Source organism: Scophthalmus maximus, chromosome 20, assembly GCF_022379125.1.
Source record: "Scophthalmus maximus strain ysfricsl-2021 chromosome 20, ASM2237912v1, whole genome shotgun sequence".
Classification (NCBI taxonomy): Eukaryota; Metazoa; Chordata; class Actinopteri; order Pleuronectiformes; family Scophthalmidae; genus Scophthalmus; species Scophthalmus maximus.
The window spans coordinates 8,376,828-8,397,727 of record NC_061534.1 but is presented as its reverse complement, the minus strand read 5'-3'; the positions used below and the strand labels follow the sequence as shown (position 1 = coordinate 8,397,727).

The 20,900-nt window shown below is 40.8% G+C and overlaps 2 protein-coding genes across 2 annotated transcripts; both read right to left on the bottom strand.

Annotated features, from left to right (window-relative positions):
• Positions 1–458: 458 nt before the first annotated feature.
• Positions 459–6,793, bottom strand: LOC118285382 (prolactin-releasing peptide receptor-like). Its single transcript, XM_047329608.1, has 4 exons — positions 6,653–6,793; positions 5,625–5,727; positions 3,426–3,900; positions 459–2,487 (listed from the first exon to the last, which is right to left on the bottom strand). Exons 3-4 carry the CDS (start codon positions 3,872–3,874, stop codon positions 1,854–1,856), a joined length of 1,083 nt encoding a protein of 360 aa, XP_047185564.1. The 5' UTR covers positions 3,875–3,900; positions 5,625–5,727; positions 6,653–6,793; the 3' UTR covers positions 459–1,853.
• A 5,018-nt stretch (positions 6,794–11,811) lies between these two features.
• anxa4 (annexin A4) lies at positions 11,812–20,876 on the bottom strand. Its single transcript, XM_035607452.2, has 13 exons — positions 20,335–20,876; positions 19,078–19,131; positions 17,920–18,007; positions 16,666–16,760; positions 15,727–15,840; positions 15,407–15,497; positions 14,468–14,547; positions 13,991–14,047; positions 13,818–13,911; positions 13,433–13,528; positions 12,879–12,937; positions 12,335–12,457; positions 11,812–12,018 (listed from the first exon to the last, which is right to left on the bottom strand). The coding sequence occupies exons 2-13, from the start codon at positions 19,084–19,086 to the stop codon at positions 11,962–11,964; spliced, it is 963 nt and encodes a 320-aa protein (XP_035463345.2). The 5' UTR covers positions 19,087–19,131; positions 20,335–20,876; the 3' UTR covers positions 11,812–11,961.
• Positions 20,877–20,900: the final 24 nt, after the last annotated feature.

Genomic DNA, 20,900 nt, shown 5'->3' with positions numbered 1-20,900 from the left:
TTCAAATTTAAAAAATGTACTAGTTTGGTTGATAAAACCATTGCCACAATACTGGCTGTGGTTCTGCTCTTTTATAACAACTCTTTCATTTAAAAACATCTTTTGACATTTTGAAATGTCATAAGGAAAAGATTGGTTCCAAGTAATAACGCTAGCCAGCAGTTTCAGAGTGCTGGTGTCATGGTGAAGTGGGACATTTGAATAGAACAGAGTGTTTGTTATTGATTTTAGTTCCGTCTGTTCTTAGTTAGTGGGTCATTCAGAATATAAGAGTTGATTGATTATAATACATTTTTTCAGAGAGAAAAACCATCCCTATACACGTCCATAACACATGATACACTTGTTAATGTCTTTTGAGTCTTGGGTTCAAATAACCTTTCTTTTTCTGCAAGTAATGAGCTATTTTGGAAGATGATACGATACAGTAAGTATTATAGGGAACTAGAAAGCGTTGTAGTAAAAGTGACGAGGCTTCACAGCTTTACACTCAAGTGTAATGCACGGAAACAATTGCGCCTGAATTGGTCTTTATTCACAGGATGTTTAACTAGAACATACATCTCTCAACAACGGGAAGTGTACAACAATACACCAAATATGCCGAAATGATAAAGGAGATCAATAATACAATTTTTCACATTGTTTCAATTTCCTAAACAAGCCCAAGTCGATGAGCAGAAAACACATCTGTCCTTCCAGTTATTTAGTTAGTGAATTTTCTCTGAATCCTCTGACATACTGAGAAGTCATCTGGTCTCTGTATTTTTATTCAGTGTGTGACGACCACACAGACCACATCAAAGTACATTTGCATGTCCACCACAACCCATTTACAAGTAACTATCCCATCATTTTAAATACACCATGTACTGCATGCACCCAAATGAATTCAGCAGCTGAGTAAATGTTGATGGGAAAAGAACCAATATGAAGTCACTTCAGTGAGAGAAGCACTTCAGACCCGTTGACTCAGTTGAGATATATTTCTGCTGCAAAGACGCCCCGCTCCCTTCTCCTACTCTGAGTACAGAGACAAATATACATACGGCGAATAAAAAACACCAGCACAGAGAACATATAACCAACACCAACATTATACAATTGTACCATTTTCACAGCCTTTTTTTTCTAAAGCCAATAACCAATGCTATCAGATACAATAGGATAAATTATACAACAAGGTGCATATTCATAATCTTCCCCGCTTTAAGAAAATTAAAGCCCAGGGGGCGCAAGTTCATAAATTTAATTTATTCTACAGACTCCAATGAGGAGCCCCACATTATTAGATCTGACTCCGTTGTCCTGGTGAAAGACAAAACTTCTCTGTAGACACGACCTGAACGGATGCTTTAATTCTATTCTACGTGCGTCGGCCTTTTCCAAGGTCATTTCAGATTTTTTTCCTCATTCATTTGTTATACGAAAGCGAACACCCTTAAGATTGCATCTCTACATTCACACGGTCACACTCTTCTTACAGATATAAAGGACGTTTTTCCATGTACAAGATGAACAGTACAGTACACACGCAATACCATGTGATATGTAGAATAATGAAAAGCAATCTTAGATAATTCAAGCATTGACCTCCCAACAGTTTTCTCTCACAGCTCGGCATATCTTATCAACAACCACAGAGAAATTTGTGAAGAACATTTATCTTTCAGCCTCTTGGTCCATGCTCTGAAAGGTCGACCCAACTGGGGTCGGCCCAGGTGATGGCCAATGTTGGTCCGTCTGTCCATCTGTTCACCCAGAGAAAAGATATCTTGACAACTGCACAGGATGAACCCCACTCGACTCGACTTGCCCAAAAATAATAACAAAGCATCCTCTTCAGAAAACGATTACAAGACAACGCTGGCCGCACAATGATTGGCAGGCACTCCAATGCGACGATGGCACTTGAACATCTTCCGCAGCTCAGTGCGGAAGCGGTCGTGTAGCCATGCGTAGAGGAACGGGTTACAACAGGACGAGCTCATGGCACACAGGTGGCACAGCAGTTGAATGAGTAAGAAGTAGCGTTTGTTGATGAGGTGAATGTCTATGTCCCGCAGCACGTTGAACACGTGAATGGGGAGCCAGCACGCGGCAAAGGCCGACACCAAAAGTGCAACCAGGCGAAAGATCTTCCTCTTGCGAGCTTGTTGAGCTCCTGTCTGGCCTTTCGTCCTGTGGCCCGGTGCCACACAGTTCCTCAGTTTGACAGTGATGCAGAGATACGAGACAAAGACGGCCGACAGCGGCAGCACATACGTGACCAGCAGAGTGCTGTACGCGTAAGTGCGCCTTTCTTTCTCCTGTCCCAGCCAGAACTCCTCACAGATGGTGAAGCCTTCCTCTTTGAACTCCACGTGGTAGGTGTGGGTCACGGCTGGAGCCACCAGTCCGCAGGACAGCAGCCAGATGCCGGTGAGGACAGAGGCACAAGTGGCCACCGAGGTGCGCTTCTTCAGGGGATGAACTGTCGCGTAATATCTGCAATTAAAAAGTAGTGCATAATATATTAATGACATAATACTAATGGATGGTTTAAAAAAATGCATGATTAATTGTGTCACTTAACTATGCTCTGCATACATGCATCACAATGTGCTTTTTAAAATAAGACATCTGAGAACAGTTGAGACAGAGCAGTATAATCCAAGGAAAATTTGAATTTCATAATTAAGTGACAGTGGAGCAGTAATAATATGAGATTTTCCTTGAAAGCGTAACCAAGGTGAAGTTTCATCTGGTGAAATCCTCACATCCTTGATGCTCTGGTTCACAGTGAGAGAGATCAACAGTTTTGAGTGCAAGCCTGCAGAGGGAAGCTTCCTGCCTACGCTTTAATGTTTCTTGTACAGTGAGCATTAGAGGATCTATCTAGCACAACCATACCCGATTATGAATTACAAATTACAAATGAATGCGTGATGATTTTGGAGCGCTACTGTCGATGTTCAAATTTGTCGGCACATGAGTCTTTAGATCTCTGGAGTCTGCTCGGGGACGTGTCTTTGCAGCACATACACGATTCTTCAATTTTGTGCACAAAGTATCAAGCTGGATAATTTGATTTGGGTCTGGTCCCTTCAGGTACATAGTGCTCCAAACTCTTGCCTTTAATTTTAGTTCACAACTGGATTTACAAACCAAACCAGATTCATTCATGCAGCTATACTGTACATAGTGTTAATTTCATTAATCTCATTAATTTGATTGCCATGGCAATTATACACCACTATTCTTAGAATGGTGTCTAAATGTGAAATCTATTATACAGAGAGGTATTCATTTTATGTTATTAGGCCAATTCAAAGAGGGTTGTTTTTTGAGATATAGATTGGATTTTCAAGAGATGCAAACAAGCACATACTTTAAGCTGTTTATAAGTGTCTATAAGTTCATGCAGCGCAGAGAGATCCACCCACCTGTCCACAGCAATAGCAGTGAGCGTGAAGACTGAAACATAGACCGTGACAGGTTGGATGAGGAACACCAGATAGCACGTGGTTCGGCCAAACACCCATCCATGCGGATTGAAGGCGTAGGCAAGAGTGAAAGGGACGCACGTCACACACATGAGCATGTCAGAGAAGGCCAGGTTCCCGATGAAGAAGTTGGTGACACTGTGCATCTTTCGGGTTCGGCAGAGGACGTAGAGGAGCAGGTAGTTCCCGAAGACGCCCACCACCACCACGAGCACGTAGCAGGGGATGATGAGAGACTTGAACTTTTGCAGCAGGGCCACATCTGCAAACTGGGAGCTGTGATTGGTGGCGTCGCTCTGCACAGCCACCTCGTAAATGTGTCCCTCCATCTGTGCTCCTGACACAGATGGTTGTGTGCCTCCAACCAAGCGACTCTGGTTCTCCTCCATGGCAGCAGGGCTGAGTCTGTCAGTTCCTGCAACAACATTGTCATGAGAACAGGCTACGGCATTTACAACAGCATATAATTACTGCTATTACTGAATAACCCTGCTTTTACCAACACCAACATATTCTCACAGTAAGAGGCAAAGAGCACGTCATAAAAAGGTTTATAATTGTGAAGGCATTTGAATGCTGAGAACAACCGACTGGTCTCGATGACCCCATGATCTCTACGTTAATCATGGCTCGTCTCTCAGACACATCCCAACGCATGAAGGGCGTTCCTCCTTGAAATAAAAACTGTCTAAGACTGAATTCCAAGTCATCCTGGCTAAAGTAAAATGAGTTAATGCAATGTAATGAAATGAATTTGAATAGCTAAGATCTCCACTGAGATGTGCAAAAGGAAATTGTGAGATCACAGGGTTGTGTCAACATTGTATGACAGAGTATGAACGTAATGCAAAACTGTGTAACCAAGAGTAAATAAAATCTGATATCAAGTAAAGATGATGTGAAACAACAAGATTTGCCGGTTATTGTCTGTGTTTGTTCCTTTTTCATTAAAACAATGTATGAGCATACTTCTATTGATATTTGTCCGCTAATCAGAAGGTCGATAGGTCACTCCCCAGCTCCACCAGACCACGTTACAAAGTGTCCTTGGGCAAGACATTGAACCCTAAATTGCCCCTGACGGCTTTGCTTGCAACGTGCAAATGGGGTGACTAGCAGAGTTGTTGTAATTTAGCGCTATGTGACTGTGACTCATAGTGTATTATAGTGTTTTGTGTGATTGTTAAGACAAGAATGTACATATTTACTGTTATTTTGCTAAACACAAATACATATTGTCGTGTGTGCACATTTGGCACCTGTTTTAGAGAAACGTTTTACTCTCATGTAGAGTAAGACTCTTTTAAAATCTGGTATCTGTATTAAAACTTTTTTTCTCTCCGAGACTAATCACAGATAAATACAATATTCATGAGCTATGTGGAAGAGAGATTTTATGTAATCAGTGATTTCTTCCCCACTTGCTAGATGCCAATTAAATTTTTAATTATCCCAGTTGGATAAAAGTCTCTGTGCTTCAGACAAAATGTCAAAATCCACTGCATGTATTGCATACAGAATACTTCAGTAAACTCAGATGCATTCATTGTATACGACTATAGCTTGAAAAGTAAATTAATAATACATAACCTCCAATGTATATGAAAGGGATTTCACTTAAATGTAGAGAATATCATCTCTTCGCATGTGGTTATTAGCTACATGAGCACTGACTGTTGTGCTCATGTTACAGACACACCACTGCTCCATATCAGTGGAACCGTTTACTTTAACTGCAGTTCAAAAGATATTGCCTGCAGAAATTAAATGGTCACATTTCACAGTATCATTGGCATAGTCTGACATTTTTAACGAAGGGGTAATAGGGGGCTTTTGATTTGATTAATGTCAATATGTCTAACAGAGATGTGGCACAAAAAATATATACCTCAATATACATTGATTCTTAAATAGATATTCACATCCTGGCAATGAACTAAAGTCCCCCAGCCCCAACAATCCTGCCTATACATTCAAATGAGAAATTATTAAATCCCCAAGCCTGGTGACATCAATGGCATGTGAATAATCATATTTTTTTTTTATACCTTGGAGAAAAATCTGCCAATGCAGCCCTAAGACAAAAGGCATACAAAGAATCAATTGATAAACACACAAACAAACAAGAAGGTAACTCACCTTTTGTTGGTGTTTTCACCACGGAGAGGCGAGTGGAGCGTGAGAGTGTGCAGAGCCGACCGTCCTCCAGCTCTTCTCCACCGTGAGTGAGCTGATGGAGCTGCTGCTGGTTCAGAAGCAGAGAGAAACACACGGAGCGAGGGAGAGAGAGAAATGACAGTAAGCCAATAAGACAGCAGAGACCCCAAAAGATTCATGTTCAGGTCGGACTCAGCGACGACGTTTGATCTTGAACTGATTAGTTCTTGGTCCGTACAGCACAGATAGATCCCAGTATGACTGTTGACTGTTTGTTTGCTTATATATTAACATGAACGTTGCCAGTTGTCTTCAAAATTAACACATAAAGTGCTGTTAGTGCACTGGTTACAGAAATTGTGCATTGATCATTGATCATGAATGGGGTTGGTGAAAATCTACATGCGCTTTATTGACTGAATTGACTATAAGCTCTGTAAAAGCTTTGCTTTGGTAATCCCAGCTCCTCTTTGGTAGAACTAAAACTGTTCACCCCTTATAATAACTTGACGAGGGTCTCTGTATCCAATCCTTGTTCCCTACAAAATGTATTCTATTTGCAAGTGACAAGGACAGTGTGTGGATACTTTTACTTGGAAAAGAAAATGTCTCCAATTGGAGCATCATGCTTGAACTGTCAACGAACCCTAACTAAAAGGTTTTTTTAAGTACTCTGTTACGGCAGAGTAGGGCATTTCATTTGTTTTGCTGAAAATAAGAACATAATGACCTTTTCATTGTAGATGGAGGATACATGAAGGAAGTCGTGTTGCAGTTAAGCCTGCATCGTTCCCCCATCTTCTTCCAATTGAGCGGTATCGACTTAGAGTAACCAACCCTGCACAAATCTAGTCATTTCCGTTTTTCTTTACCGAGCACAATCTGGAAATTTAGCACGAAATGTCCGAAAAAGGCCATACATGAAAATATAGAATGTTTATCGGTACCACTTGGCCACTTTCAGAGGTTACAAATGAGGCTGTCTGGAAAAAACACACTCCGTCACTTACTGTATGAAGCCCTTCGACCTTTCACACAATCACAAACAGCAGTGGCTGAGCTCCCGTGCAAGGAGATGGCCTGTCCTCTGGTTGCAACCGGGGGGTCTTGCCGAGACACGGCCTCATGGACCACAGCCACGCTGTAACAGTGTGAAGAAAAAAGATCCAACAGGCCAAACATGTCACTGCATGTGGGAAAATATGATTTGGAAAATCGAGGCTATAACACTTTATCTATTCTCCCTGCTCACAGCAGGACAAAAAACACCCACATTCCATACATTGTACAGCACATTGCACTAACCGTCATCGAAATGACTCTTTTCACTGACAAGAGTAAAAGAGAGGCCACTTCTGGCCACTTATCTACCTATCACAAATCTATCTATTTACAGATTGAGAGGACAGCGTTGTCAGAAGCTACAAGTTCATCCGACAGAGCTGTGCTTTCGTCCTGAAAAGCATGCGTGAAGAATACAAAAGCCAGATGGAGTTATTTGCATGAGTGGGAGTAAAACGAGTGGAACTGCCCATTAAAAGGTGCTAAAATATGCTTATGTGCTGTTTGATGTACAAGGGAGATGGCTTCCTCATGAACTCATTTTCATGTTTGCTTAACATTTAAAAAAAAGAATTTAATTGTTTTAATAGTGTGACAAATGATATGCGCAAATTAATTTTTACATAATCTTAAGGTAAAATCTAAAAAAAATTTAAATAAGTTCTTTCGAATGGCAAGAGACAAGTAATCACATGTCTTTGAAGATTCTCATTCATGCAGGGGCGTTGAATCAGGAGCAACTGGTTTTGCCTCTCATCCAAGAGGCTTCCTCAGAACTGAAGATTCTGAAGAACACACCCAAATGCAAAAACCTGTGGCTCATTATAGTTTAACTTGACTTTTAATGTTGGCGTGTCTGTTGGCAGATATGCCTTTTTTTGTTGCCTGGTAGATATCCCCATCCATGACCCTTGCTTTCTTTTAGTAGCTTTTTAATTCATCAGGGATGGACAGGAAACATCAGCAGATGATTTGACCTTGAACAAAGCAGCTGCAGAGCAAATACTGCAATGAGTGACCCTGCAGGGCAGCTTCACAAAACCATGATGGTGCACGGAAACTTCAGGGGACTTAACAAACTGCTCACACTGGCAGTGGTGTGAGGTGACTCCGATATGATTCTTGCGGTCACCGAAAATGTGATTTGCATTGAAACAGTTTTGCTGAACTGCTTTTGCTGTCAAGTCCCAATCTTTCTCATGCATTTGGAATGAAGGTGGAGGGGATGTGCAGACCTCGGATCAGTGCGTGTGTGTGTCTGTCAAACTAATTGATTCCATGCGTCCTACTGTCTTTGAATACCAGGGATTCATGGGATTATGACACAAATCGTTGTCATTCATACTCTGGCTGTCTCAAATAGCTGGAACAATATTTGAGTTCAATGCGTATTCATTGTACTTGCAGCTTTGTGTGCAAATAGCATCAGCTGAGTTTTGGATTTCAACTTCATAACAACAGCTTTTGGCCTTCACATATTACTTTATGTTTTCCCCCCAGAGCCTGTTCTTGTGTTATCAGTAGATCGCTCTCCGACGATCAAGGACTGAATGTGTCCCCGGGGCCTGACCTTTATTCTGACCTTGGCATAGCTCACACAATCTCTCTCTTAAAACCAGTCTCAGTCATTATTCCAAAAGGAAATCAAATCTTATCAAATATTAAGGGCTCGTTATTAATGACTTAAATCCCACTCTGGGACATTTGATCAGAATGTTGTAGCAGATCAACATGAAGGAGGAAGACACTGACTAGTCGCGCAGCACATGGGATTCCATCTATTCTCTAGACAAAGGTCATAGATTAAATACAATATGATCATCATTGATGATCGTATTATCATAACTATTCCCCCTGCTGTCCACTTGTCTTGGGAGTGCAGATTTTAATCTTCAAGCTCTAACTTGAAGTGCAGCCGATGAAAGGGTGAAATATCATGGGAGTCAGGAATTTCTGATGGAAACGGCAAGATTTTGCTTTCCGCGTCGCTCTAAATGTCAAGTCAGCGTTTGATGTGTGTTGGACATCATTTGCACATTTCGGCCAGCCTGCCCTTTAGCTAGACACGTACCCTGAACATAACATGACGGAAACACCGAGGCCAACCTTTCACTGAGAAAAAAGGAACGCACTAACAGGGCTCCGCATGGTTGATGCTTCCTCTCACTTTGTTCACAATCACTGTCTACGATATATTTCCCTTGGCTCATCAGTTGTCACATTTACTGATGCGGCTGCTGTGTGTTGTTGTGAAGATGAATGTTTGCCGTTCCACAGCTCCGGGTTTCAGTGTTTGCTTCCCCTGCAGCGGGCAGCAGGCAGCGCCCTCCACCCCTTCATGGTCTTGTGCAGGCTTCACTTGACCCCCACCGCCCTCCGTTGCTCTCTGATGTCCCCTGTGATCAGAACAAAGGCCTGACCTCCGTCCGACAACGTCTTGCCAGTTGTATGTTTGCCTTCCCTTCGCAGTGCCTCGGTGGACGGTTTCATCCTGTAGACACTGTCATATATTTTACTTCGTGAGTTAATCATCTTTCAGGTCGCGTCACCAGACCGTCCTCAGCTGTCTGCAGTCTCACTTTTGCGGAGGAAAGTCGGAGGAGAAAATGAGTTGTTGCTTTGTGAGAGCAATTCAAATGAGACAGCCCGTTCCCATTTTTGCTTGATTGAGATTTATGTTTTCTCAGCAATAAAGATAATCTGGTAAATAAAAGGCCAGCCAATTATAATATTAGCAAAATGGCACAATGATGTCAACCTCATCATGACGACAGTATTCCAGGAAGCTCCCAGAGAATTTGTCCTTGAAAAAGAGAAGTCTTGTTTTCACACTTGAGATGTAAAGCTTGAGACGGGCCTGGAGGTGGGGGTTGATACCTTTACTTCCAGTCTTTGTGTGACTCTAAGTTCACCGTCATCTGGTTGTAGCTTCATAATGAACAGACAGATAAATATGTGGCATTGATCTCACATCAAAATCTCTGCATAATAGCGAGGTGTCGAGATTTACATTACCAAGAAGGCAAAATAAGTTTAATTGCTGGTTATGTCGTTGATGTTTGTGTTATGTTGGTGTGTAAAACATGCTCTGTCAATTTCCCTACGGAGACAAATAACATTTTAAATATCTAATTTAGTTTACATATTATCTTGAATTGAATGCAGTTGACATGAGTTCTTTCAAACGGTGGCTGTCTCGACGTATAAACTGATTTTAAGCTATGAGGATAAATTTGACACTGGTTGATAGTTCAACATTATTGTTTATTCTCTCTCGGTATAACCAGATAAGAGCTCTCATTTCAAAATGTCTTGATGGTCAAGAGTTCTCATGTATGTTCAGGAAAAAGAAAACAAAAACCAAAGATTTTCAATGATTAACATCAAACAGATGGTGATGCTTCCATTCCACAGGGAATAACTGTATTCATTTAAACTTTAAAACATCTCCTCTGTTAATTCTGTAAAACTGAAACTAAACCAAGGTTGAACTGAAAGTTTCATTTCTTTGAAAGTACAGTACAGTAGCTGTTGTCTTCATGTTCCTTATGTTCTTTTTTCTCCTCCATTATTTGAATCATCTTCTGTCCTCATCATATTTCATAGTAACCACGTCGGTGACAAGAAAGTTACTTTCGTTGTCATGGTAATATTTTCAGTATTCGCTATTATGGGGTATTTATAAGCTGTGAACATGGAAGTGAACAAACTGTCTCCCAGTGACCTTATGTTCAGCACATTCCTTGATCAAGCATGGTTGTCCTTTGCTGCCCCCACTTTCTCTTACAACTCGTCCTTGGTCGACCCTCCTCTCTCATCGTCAGAGAACATGACGTTTTTCATCAAAAGTGAATGTGCATACATATAAAAGGAGAATAGCAGAGAGTAGAGAGAGTAGAGATTTTGCTCTGGGTGGTCACAGGTCTGGTCCATCAACACGATTTATTACAAGTTACTGTTTAAGATTTTTAATGGTCTTTTAAGAGAAGTTTTTTTTATTCTAAATACATCATGTTTTATAGTACGCAGTGAAAAAAACGAATCCTCTTAGCGGGCTTCATACCATCAATTCAAATAAAGGAAGGTGCTTGTTAAAAGATTTATACTAAACACAATAAAATAAGCCTCTATTTGAAAAGAACACACCATTTGAATGACACACTAATAATATTCTCCTATTACTATTGGAATATTCGAAAATATATGTATATACAAGAGTAACTATAACTTCTGCAAAAACCTTACACAAAACAAAAGTGATTATGATAATACATCAACCTTCCTGGTGCTGTCATCAATTTCCAGGTTTCCTTGAAAACCCCTGAAAAGACTAAACGAGGCTTTCAGCAGACTGCCACAGAGAGTGGCAGCCCCCGGAGAGGAGGACGCAAATGGTTGCAATCATTGGTTTGTCTAATATGGTGAACCATCAGTTTCACGAGGGCTCAGTGAGAGTGTGTTGTGCAGAGGCTGTGGCGTGAGCTCTGCTGTAAAGCCTGAATTGGTTTTATATGAAAGTCAGAATGGAACACTTGTCGGGTTCAATAGAGGCGTCAGGCAGATGGTGTCCAAGGACAGCAGCAAGAACATGCTGAATAAGATGTACCGAAAAACAAAACTGCAGATTAATGAAGGACATGGCATTGAGCTTTGTTCTACTCACCAACAGATTCATTTCCTGTTGTGCTTCCGGCAAACAAACTTTCCGGGGAGTCCTTATGGTTCCACCTAGTGGCCACAACTACAACCACTGCACATTATGTCCTGGGCTTGTTTCTCTGTGATGGAGCTGTGAGTTTGTACGAGTTATGGGACATCCTCCTTAACTTGATTAGATCCCGCCTTACTGCCACCCCAAAATAATGCGAGCATCCCGTTAATGTGATTGAGTCAAATGACGCAGGGCTGACTCAACAAATGAAGAATTGCAACCAATTAGGGAAATGGACTTCACCGACCAGACGGTGATTAAAATGTTGTGCAGTAACAAGATCCGGAGGCCAATAACATTCGTCTTTTATGTTTTTAAAGATGAGGAACGCATATATCTCTCCCTCTCTAACTAAGACCATAAACCAGTGATCAATAACAAAAACACAGACGTGTGTAAAAGAAAAAAAAAAGTGGTTTAATGGTTATTACAAACAGTAAGTGAAATGTAAAGAAAAGTATGTGAAAAAAAGGATGAAGAGAAAAAAGAGCTCATGATGTGGTCTGCAGAATGAAGACAGAGCTGGATGTTGCTCTGGTGTTTCTTTTACTCGCCTCCGCACAGCTCCAGCAGGATTTTGCGGTAGTCGCCAGATGTGTCCCCCTACGCAGTGAGACAAAGATCTGTGAGACTTCAAAGGACCGACGATGGGAGCAACTGCAACCACTCTCATAACAACTCTGTGACACCTCTGATTTGTAAAAAGACCAGATCAAATGAACTAAACAGTTGTTTCTCACTGTTAAAACTTGAAATGAAAGGAAAATTCAAGGAAAGGAAAGCAGTGATTAATTAGACTCATCACAGTTCCAAGCAACATTAAAGCATCACACAAACGTGAGATTGTCATTAAATCCCAGCTGATGTATTGCAAAGCCGTTACCGGCGACAACATTTCCCCCTAGTATCCGGTGCTCACCTTGATGAAGGAGTAGAGAGTCTTGCCATACATCTTCAGGAACTGTGCCTTAATGTCCAACATGTCAATCTCAGCCCTGGCAACCATAATTCTGATGAGGACACTATCCGTGGTGCCCAGCCCCTGACGAGAGAGAGAGAAACCATGTTTGTACTGTGTTAAAATTTGCGTCATAAAGTATGATAACATCAGTCTGCTGGTCCAGTACAGTAAATATGTTTATCCATAACATTGATTGCTTGTATATTCAATGATGCTGGATAGAAGGAAAAATCAACATATTTAAAACACGCTTGTGATGCGTATTTTCAGGAAAAGGTTGAATTACATTGATCAGAAAAGAGCACTGCTATCACATAGATATACACAAGAACAGAAAATACACTGTATAATTTATGCTGAATTTAAACTGAATTAACCAAAATAATACATTTTTTAGAAGAAACGCATCTATTATATTTTCTTAAGATAGATAATACGTCCATTAATTTAATGTATATTAATGTGGCATAGTAGATCAATTACCAAAAAATAAAATATTTACCTTCATCGATTTGTACAACCGCTCTGCAAAGAACGCTGGCTTGCTCTTCATGCATTTCACTGCAAGGCAATAACAAATCCCAGCATATAAGATGCAATAACTTTTTACAAGAGTAAACTTAGGTTGTGTAGTGCGAACAAAAGGAAAAAAAGAGTTCACAACAAAAGGAGAATGCACCCCCCTGCACCCCGAGGGCTCCAGTAAGTTTCACAGTTAAATCAGTGCCTATATGACACAGTGTCAGCAAAAAGCTGAACAGCAGCTTCACATTAGTGTATATTGCAGTTATGGCAATACATTATATTGTAAATGTATATTTTGGTGGCAGGCAGCCATCGCAATGTATTTCCTTTCATCCCTATGCTAATTTTTCAAGCACTATACTGTGTTAATCCCTAATTTTCTGTCTATACACCTCGGGTATTTGGGTTCAAGTGTCTTCTTTGTCTGTGCTCATTTGAACTTGAATGTTAACGGCTTTCACCAGCAGGTTTGGATCTATATCAAGTGGCGACTGATATATTTGTAGGGAGTAAGTATGAGAAGAGACAGACCTATGGCCAGGAAGGCTTCCTCCAGACAGCCAGACATCTCCCTCTTAATGCTGTCCTCAATGTCCCTCCCAGAAACCTTCTGATATTCGTCGAACACTGCAGGAGGGGAAACAAAAGATCATGTTAGTGGTGAGGTTGAAGACAGTAAAGTCAAATGACAACGTCACTGAATTAAATATTAAATCCATCCAACTGACATGACACATGAATGTAGGACGTTTCAACAAAAAGGAGGGAGTTTGCTCCTCAAACCCCACAAGGGGTCAGTCAAATCCACACACACGTGACTTCTGTTACCACTTCCAAGTAAGAGGAAGTGGAATCATGTGACACACACAACAGGTCTGCAGATTTGAACACATTTGTCAATATGCAGTGAGAATACCTCGCATCAGATGGTTTTGGTTCCTCACACAAAGCACCGTGAGGAATTTGACCTCGTCCGTGCCCCATCGAGCCTCGCCAGCCTCATAGATATCCTACAATCACAAAAAAAGAAATCTTGAAGGGGATCAGAACTTAAATACACCTCTTCATCTACAGACCTGATCTTTTTACCTTGGCATCTTGAACAGCCTGGGCCTCGTCCACCTTATTGCTTTCATCCCGTCCTGCCTGCAACGTGGAAAACACAGCATGAGCGTAGAATTGGTTACAGTGGAGGACAAACAAATAATTGAAAAACTAGTGTTTTATGATACAGAAGTGAATATTCTTCCCTATCCTTTAAACAAACAGAGGTTGAGACATGTTTTCATTCCAACTTCCTGTTACAACTCATCTTGTGTTTCCAAAAGAATTTCATAATGCAATATTTCTTACAAGTCAACTCGAAAGCGAAAAGGAAACTGAGCCAACGTAGCGCTGAAGTTTTCCAGACGACACAAGGACATGAAGACTCTCTGTGCTTTTACTTGCATTGTATTATTTTTTAATTATATTAAAATTTTAATTGACACTTTGTATGAAAAATGTGCCACTAAAACATTGCCATTGGCCCTAACTGAGATAAGTTAAGGGCCAATGTTTGCTTACTGTGAGCAAAGAGACCAAGACTCTCTGAAACATTCCAGACGTGTCCCCACACACGGCGTCTTCCAGGTCTTTCTCGTATTCTGTCACAAAAAACGACAACAACAAAATTAGAATACAAAGCTTGTAATCTACTATGTGCCACCACATACTACATGATTGTGGATATATACGGCTAAATACACTGGCTTTAGTAAGTATTAATAGCCAATGTTGTTTGCAAATAGTTACCTAGTACAAGATCCAACGTGTAAAGTGTTTCTGGCTATCCAATCAATATAAAACTAATATTCACTTTCCTTTTGATTGACAAAAACGCCAAAGAAATGCATTTGCTACACGTGGAACTACATTGACCAGTGAATCAGTAACATTTCTCCACCACCTACAGTGGGGTTCATGAGTGCGCCTCATACTAAACCATATAGTAAAATCAAAACGATGAGGTCAAAGGGGATAAAGAGGTCAACACAATCGCTGGGATTTCTGCAATACGAGCAAAGACTTTCACATAAAACGTGATTAAATATTAAGAGAATCGAAAAAAAGTATTTACTGCAGGTCGAAGGTGACCTTCCAGAAGATTAGTAAAAATAATGAGGTTCCATTTATATTAATTGTGTTACTATCTATATTCGACAATTTATTTGGTATAATCTGTAAAAAAAAACCTGAACATGTAAAGCAATGTTAGAAAGACAAAGCCATTTTAAAAACCACTGTCATGGCAACCACACCAGAAAAAATAGGCAAATAATAAACTGCCACACAGAGAACAGCAGTGGCTTTGATGAATAATTCATATCATCCACTGTTTCCTAATGATGTTTGGTCACTGTTTGACAATATCAGATGTCATACACAGCCCGTAGGCGTCAGCCGACTCTGACATACGCCACGATCTGATGTCAGAATTTCTTTTTGCAGAAGCGACACGGTTACCTTTCTTGTAGAACGCATTGATGGTTTTTATTTCGGCGTTTGTCCTTGAAGCGAGAATATCGATGAGACCGGCCTCTTCTGTTCCAGCCCCCTGTGACGAAATGTTACAGACACCGGTTATAACATGATACAGTGATACAGTGGTGTGTTGCTTTTCATTGAATAGACACAATAGGTTCATCAATACACAGAGATATTAGCTTCAATGATAAGGCTGGCGATATTCTATATTGTTTTTTTTGTTGTTGTGTCAAACTAGTCTCGCCTTTCATTTCAATCTCCCCCAGCCACAACGCGACTTGTGGATAACAAACACTGACCTTCATTGCATTCCTCAGCTCGTAGGCATCGTACACGGGGGCCAGCATCAGCAGGCCTAGAACCACACTGCAGAAGTTGCCACTCAGCTCCGTGGACAGCTCATCGGCCAGGTCCTGCAGGGAGGAGCAGGAACAGACGGATGAAGAGGGAAAAGAGCAACAATACTCAATCCCAGGGACTCAATAAATTCATCTGTGATGAAATGTGGTTATCTGTGACATAAAAAAATAGGTGATACTGGCTTCAGCATGGACACATCACATCTATCTCTCTCATATATTAAAACAGCACCTCTCGTATAGGGGGGGCTTGGTTTCAGTTTTTGTGAATAGAGGAGCTGTTCCACACAGCCGGCCCTTGTGACCACATGTGGGCGTCACCTCGTGCACCATGACTCACTCTTTCTGCCTGCAAGGATTCCTCCACTCGCAACTTTTGCCTCGTCTGCAGCTGCCCGAGGGGGAACTTTCAGATAACTTTATTGACCACTTAATGGACACTGCATCGCACGCTGGTCATGAACTCATTATGTCAATACAATAAACGTCTTATACGTCCTTCTCAGTTAATATATTGATCCATATAATAGGGGGGTACAAAGAAACAAGTCAGTGGGGCTATGAAAAACATTTCCCCTTCCCACAGATAACGAGGCCATCTCTGCCCTGGTCTTCTATCACAGGTAGTAGTCAGTTCTGCATTGTAGTTAATAGTTAACTTGCACATTATCGTGTTGGCGCAGTATAACTCCACCTAGAGTGGAAAAGTGAAGAGAGAGTGCACACTGGAATAAAAGGCTAAGACATTATACATGCACAGCTGCTGCCAGTAGTCTGACTGCTTTTCAAATTCCTACAGTGTTCTGTCACTTCTTTGCTTTCTGCCATGAAAACACTGTTTCATTCAGAGACGTTGTTTGCTGCTTTCAACCCTCTCACCTTGCCAACTGCTTGTTTGTAGGCCTCTTTGATGCGCTGCCTCTGGGCAATGGTACGGTGCGCTAGGACTTCGATGACTGCTGCCTCATCAGTGCCTGCAAAGAAATATTACAATACTGAATCTCGTTACCTCGTTCGCTATTTATCTAGCTTTTCATAAATGGCAAGACTCGCATATTCCCTCCTTTTCTTGGAACTGAAGCTAAGAGCTGAGTCTGTAGGACACCAGCACTGCGACCCTGGAGATGATCCTGACACACATTGTTTGTTTTGCATCGACATAGAAACCATCTGTTTGCAATAGAGCTCAAACTGGAATCAGGGGGAGAATATTATGCTTGTAAAGCTAAATAGCATCAACATTCCACACTACAGAAAGTGCTAATAGAGAGAAAATGGGACTGTCACACACTCCTGAATGTTTGTTCGCATGCACGCAGAGCTGGGACTGACCTGATCCAATATGGTTATTGGGTTCTGATACTGATGTAATTCACTTATGGGATATTGGACTGACTGACTGATCCATGCACAGATCCAGATTCCAAAGGCTGGTGATTTTCTGGATGATGAATATATAATAATAGAAGACATTCAGTAGTCCCCTTTCTCTTATAGGTTTTGAACTAATGTATAAAAATCTACTTAGCAGTAATTGGTGATTCATTATTGGTAGTTATTAAAAACATTGAAGGAGTTGCCATAGCAATTTCCACTCCAAAACCTGTTTATCTAATGCACTTTATATAGTATTTTGCTCTTTTTATAATAGTTATTTTTAATAAAAAGCCTCACATTATACAAATAATGTGAAAGAAAAAATGTAGGTATTGCATCAGAACTAAGAAAAAGTGGATGAGTGCATCTCCTGATGAACCTCTTTGAGTGGTACATAGCTGCTAACGTTGATTAAAATAAGGCGACCTATAATGAGATTACTTCACTACTACTTCCTGCATTATCAGCAAAGTCAAGTTTAATGTACCGTCCCTATCAGGGCGGAAGAGGAAGCTTTACGACACTGTAAAGGTGAGGTTAAGTACAAGGACCAACCCAGCAGAGTGATGGACCATAGAAAACATCAAGTTGCCACGACAACACTGAGCAACTCTTCATTTAGCTTTAACTTTTATGGAAAGGAGGACAGCGACTGACGGAGAGAATAATTATATTTTTCCTCCCATACAGGCCCAGGGCACAGTCAGACATATGTTTATGCATGGTGGTTTCTGTGCGACTGGCTGGATCACTCACCAACTCCCTTCATGGCTCCTCTGAGCCTCTGGGCATCAGCTTCTGGGTCGAAACCCGTCGCCTCGGTCACTGTTCCACGGTTTCCGATCTGGTCATACATAATTCAAAATACACTTTGTTACGACAAATAAAAAGACACAAATCTTTTGAGAGTTGCACAGAGAACTGATAATGAATGGAGAACAAGTGCAGAGTTTGACACTCAAAGACTTTTTTCACATTCATCTGTTGGAGTGAGACGTTTCTCTGTGCTTTCCTTATATCCAGGTTACAGACTAGTTCAACTAGTTTTAAGGCCAATTATGTTTTTTTCCAATATTCAATTTTGGACAGACACATATTGCTCCCAGCAGTTCCAATTTTAATAACAAAATATTTGCATGCTCATGGAGTCTATATTTTTCAATGAGTAAGAAGGAGAAGATATACTTTTAAGAATGTTGAACACAGTAGTGTATTGCATTTTTTGTCAACAGCAACATCAGATTAAATATTATTTAAACTAGAATATTTATATGTTTCAAAATGCATCTGGAGGACGACATATAAAGGCAAACTATGACAAAGTGTGAAGCAACTGTGCTGCAGAGACCAGATATTCATTCATTCAAGTGACAGAGCAAGATGCATTTCAGAATTTTCGAATTTCACGGCAAACATTTATAAAAGTATTCGGAAAATCCTTTCCACAAGAAGAATTGGGTAATTTTAGTTTAAATTTCAATTACCAAAACTTATGTTTTTTGCACTTAATATTTTGCGATGAGAGTTTTTCCCTTGATTACAAAGGTTAGTTCTTAGTACCAGGAGTAACATTAAGAAGAAATGCAAACCTAAAAATAATATTGATAAGAACTTGATATCACAATGTGTCTGTATGGTATAAAATATCCCATCAGAAATAATACATAATGAGTAACAATAGTGATTTTGTATCACAGAAGCAGCATCTCAATACAATATAACTCCAAATAAAAAAACAAATACATATAATATTATAATACAAAACAGGGCGTAATGAAACAGCCCATTTTCCAGTGCTGGAACTCTGCCGGTGAGGCAAATTAATGTAAATGCTGTGTTGGATACATAACAGCTGTCTCGCTTCACCGTGGAACAGGTGGAACTACAACAACAACAGCTATGGGACAAACTTACCGCTGCCATTGTGGATCAAGAGTTGGATTTTTTCAAACTGGACGTGCAGAAAGGCTAAAAAAAGAAACAAATAAATAATGCCAGTGTGTCAGCTGCTCAAGGGCCCGTAAACAATGACACGACACAGAGAGAGCTGCAGCATCAAGTTTTATGTGTAGTAAAGAGTTCCTGTTGTGAACGGGACCCTCATTAACTCCCTATCAATATTGCATGCTCTTCATCATCTCAGTCACTGGCTCCCTTTGTGTCCCGCGTCTCTGCTGCTGGCGTCCCGGCGAAAAACTCATCTCATTAACCTAGTGTTGGTGAGGAGGACACACCTGTAATTACTCCACTGAGAGGAAAGACAGTGGGTTCCACTGTTTCCTGGCCTCACATCACATGTCAAAAAAAATCATTCAGTCAGTTTGTAAGCCAATGAGTTAGTCGAAAAAACTTTTGTCTATTGACACAAGAGCACAATTTTTTGCTTGTACTTTCTAATTAGACCAAAACAGGACTCCGATTCAGGACATTTGACAGTGGGGACATGCACTAAAACACAGCCGCTGTAACTATGTGTGTGGGTCCACAGCCACACCTAAGTGGTCTATTATGTAAATACAGTGTAGATGATTTCAAAACACACACACTTTACACTCAAGTGTACGGATCCACATACTGTAAAGACAAAAGTGGATCCTGCAGCTTGAACTGCAGATACAAATTCACATTTGAGTAAATATATATATATATATATATCAGTTGCCCGGAGCTGTCATTCATTTAAATGGACCTTGCAAACTTTGTGTAGTAAGCTACCTTTTTTGTCTTCTTCTGTTCAATCGTTTTTAATTTCCATATGCATACTTTTCAGTTAAGTTTTTTTTTTCCCCTCAGCCCGCTTACTAGAAGTTGAGCAATAGTGAAGAGTTTTCCTTCCCAGCTCAAAAGCAAAGACCATGTGAGCAGGGTCAATTGTAGATAGATAGATAGATATATAGATAAATACTTTATTCATCCCAAGCTGGGAAAAGTTATGATCATTGCGACTGAGATGCATTTCAAATCTGAACTATGATTTCTCCGGAGAGTTTTAGATAATAACGTGTAAAGTAAACGTGTGACTCAGCCCGCAGAGCGGTTTTGCTGTAGTTAACAGCTTGACATGAAGTTGACGGGGCACACCCTGCCAACAGAGACCAGCTGTACGTCACTCCAAGTCCAACAGAATATCATCGAAACACACGAGTGATCGTGAACTAAACTACATCTTACCTGCCCTTGGAGACGGTTCACTCAGCTCGGAGCCGGACAGAAGAGAGAAGAGCGTCGCCGAACCGTGAAGGTAAAAGATAAGAAGTCACACAGAGGGATCTGATGTCCCGCCCACTCAGATGCATTTTCTTTTTTTTCTTCTTTTTTTCCAGGAGCCTCCTTTCGCGTCATTTGCGCGTCCATGGCGCGCAAATGAGCTACTGCTGCGTTCACTTACTCGTCTGAAAAACGGGAAGACGTCCTCTCACGCAGTACTAGACACCTCGCTCAAAAGAGCCTTCGTATTTATGTGTATTTTTTGGGCGTCTTACACAATTGAATACAAACAGGTGGAGTCAGACATAAGCAAGATGTGTGTGGTTCCTATTTAACACGTCGAATGACAGTTAATATAAATGTTTACTCATTTTTTTTGTCACTGGTCAATTTGTTGACTGCTCTGTAGTTCTTTTCATCAAGTGGGGGATAGCAACGCTCCGGGAAACGTCTGCAACATCCTGACGCAGAACTGAAAGAAGGCCGAGGAGAATTATTTCAACTCGCTGTATTTTTTGTCCTGGTTTGAG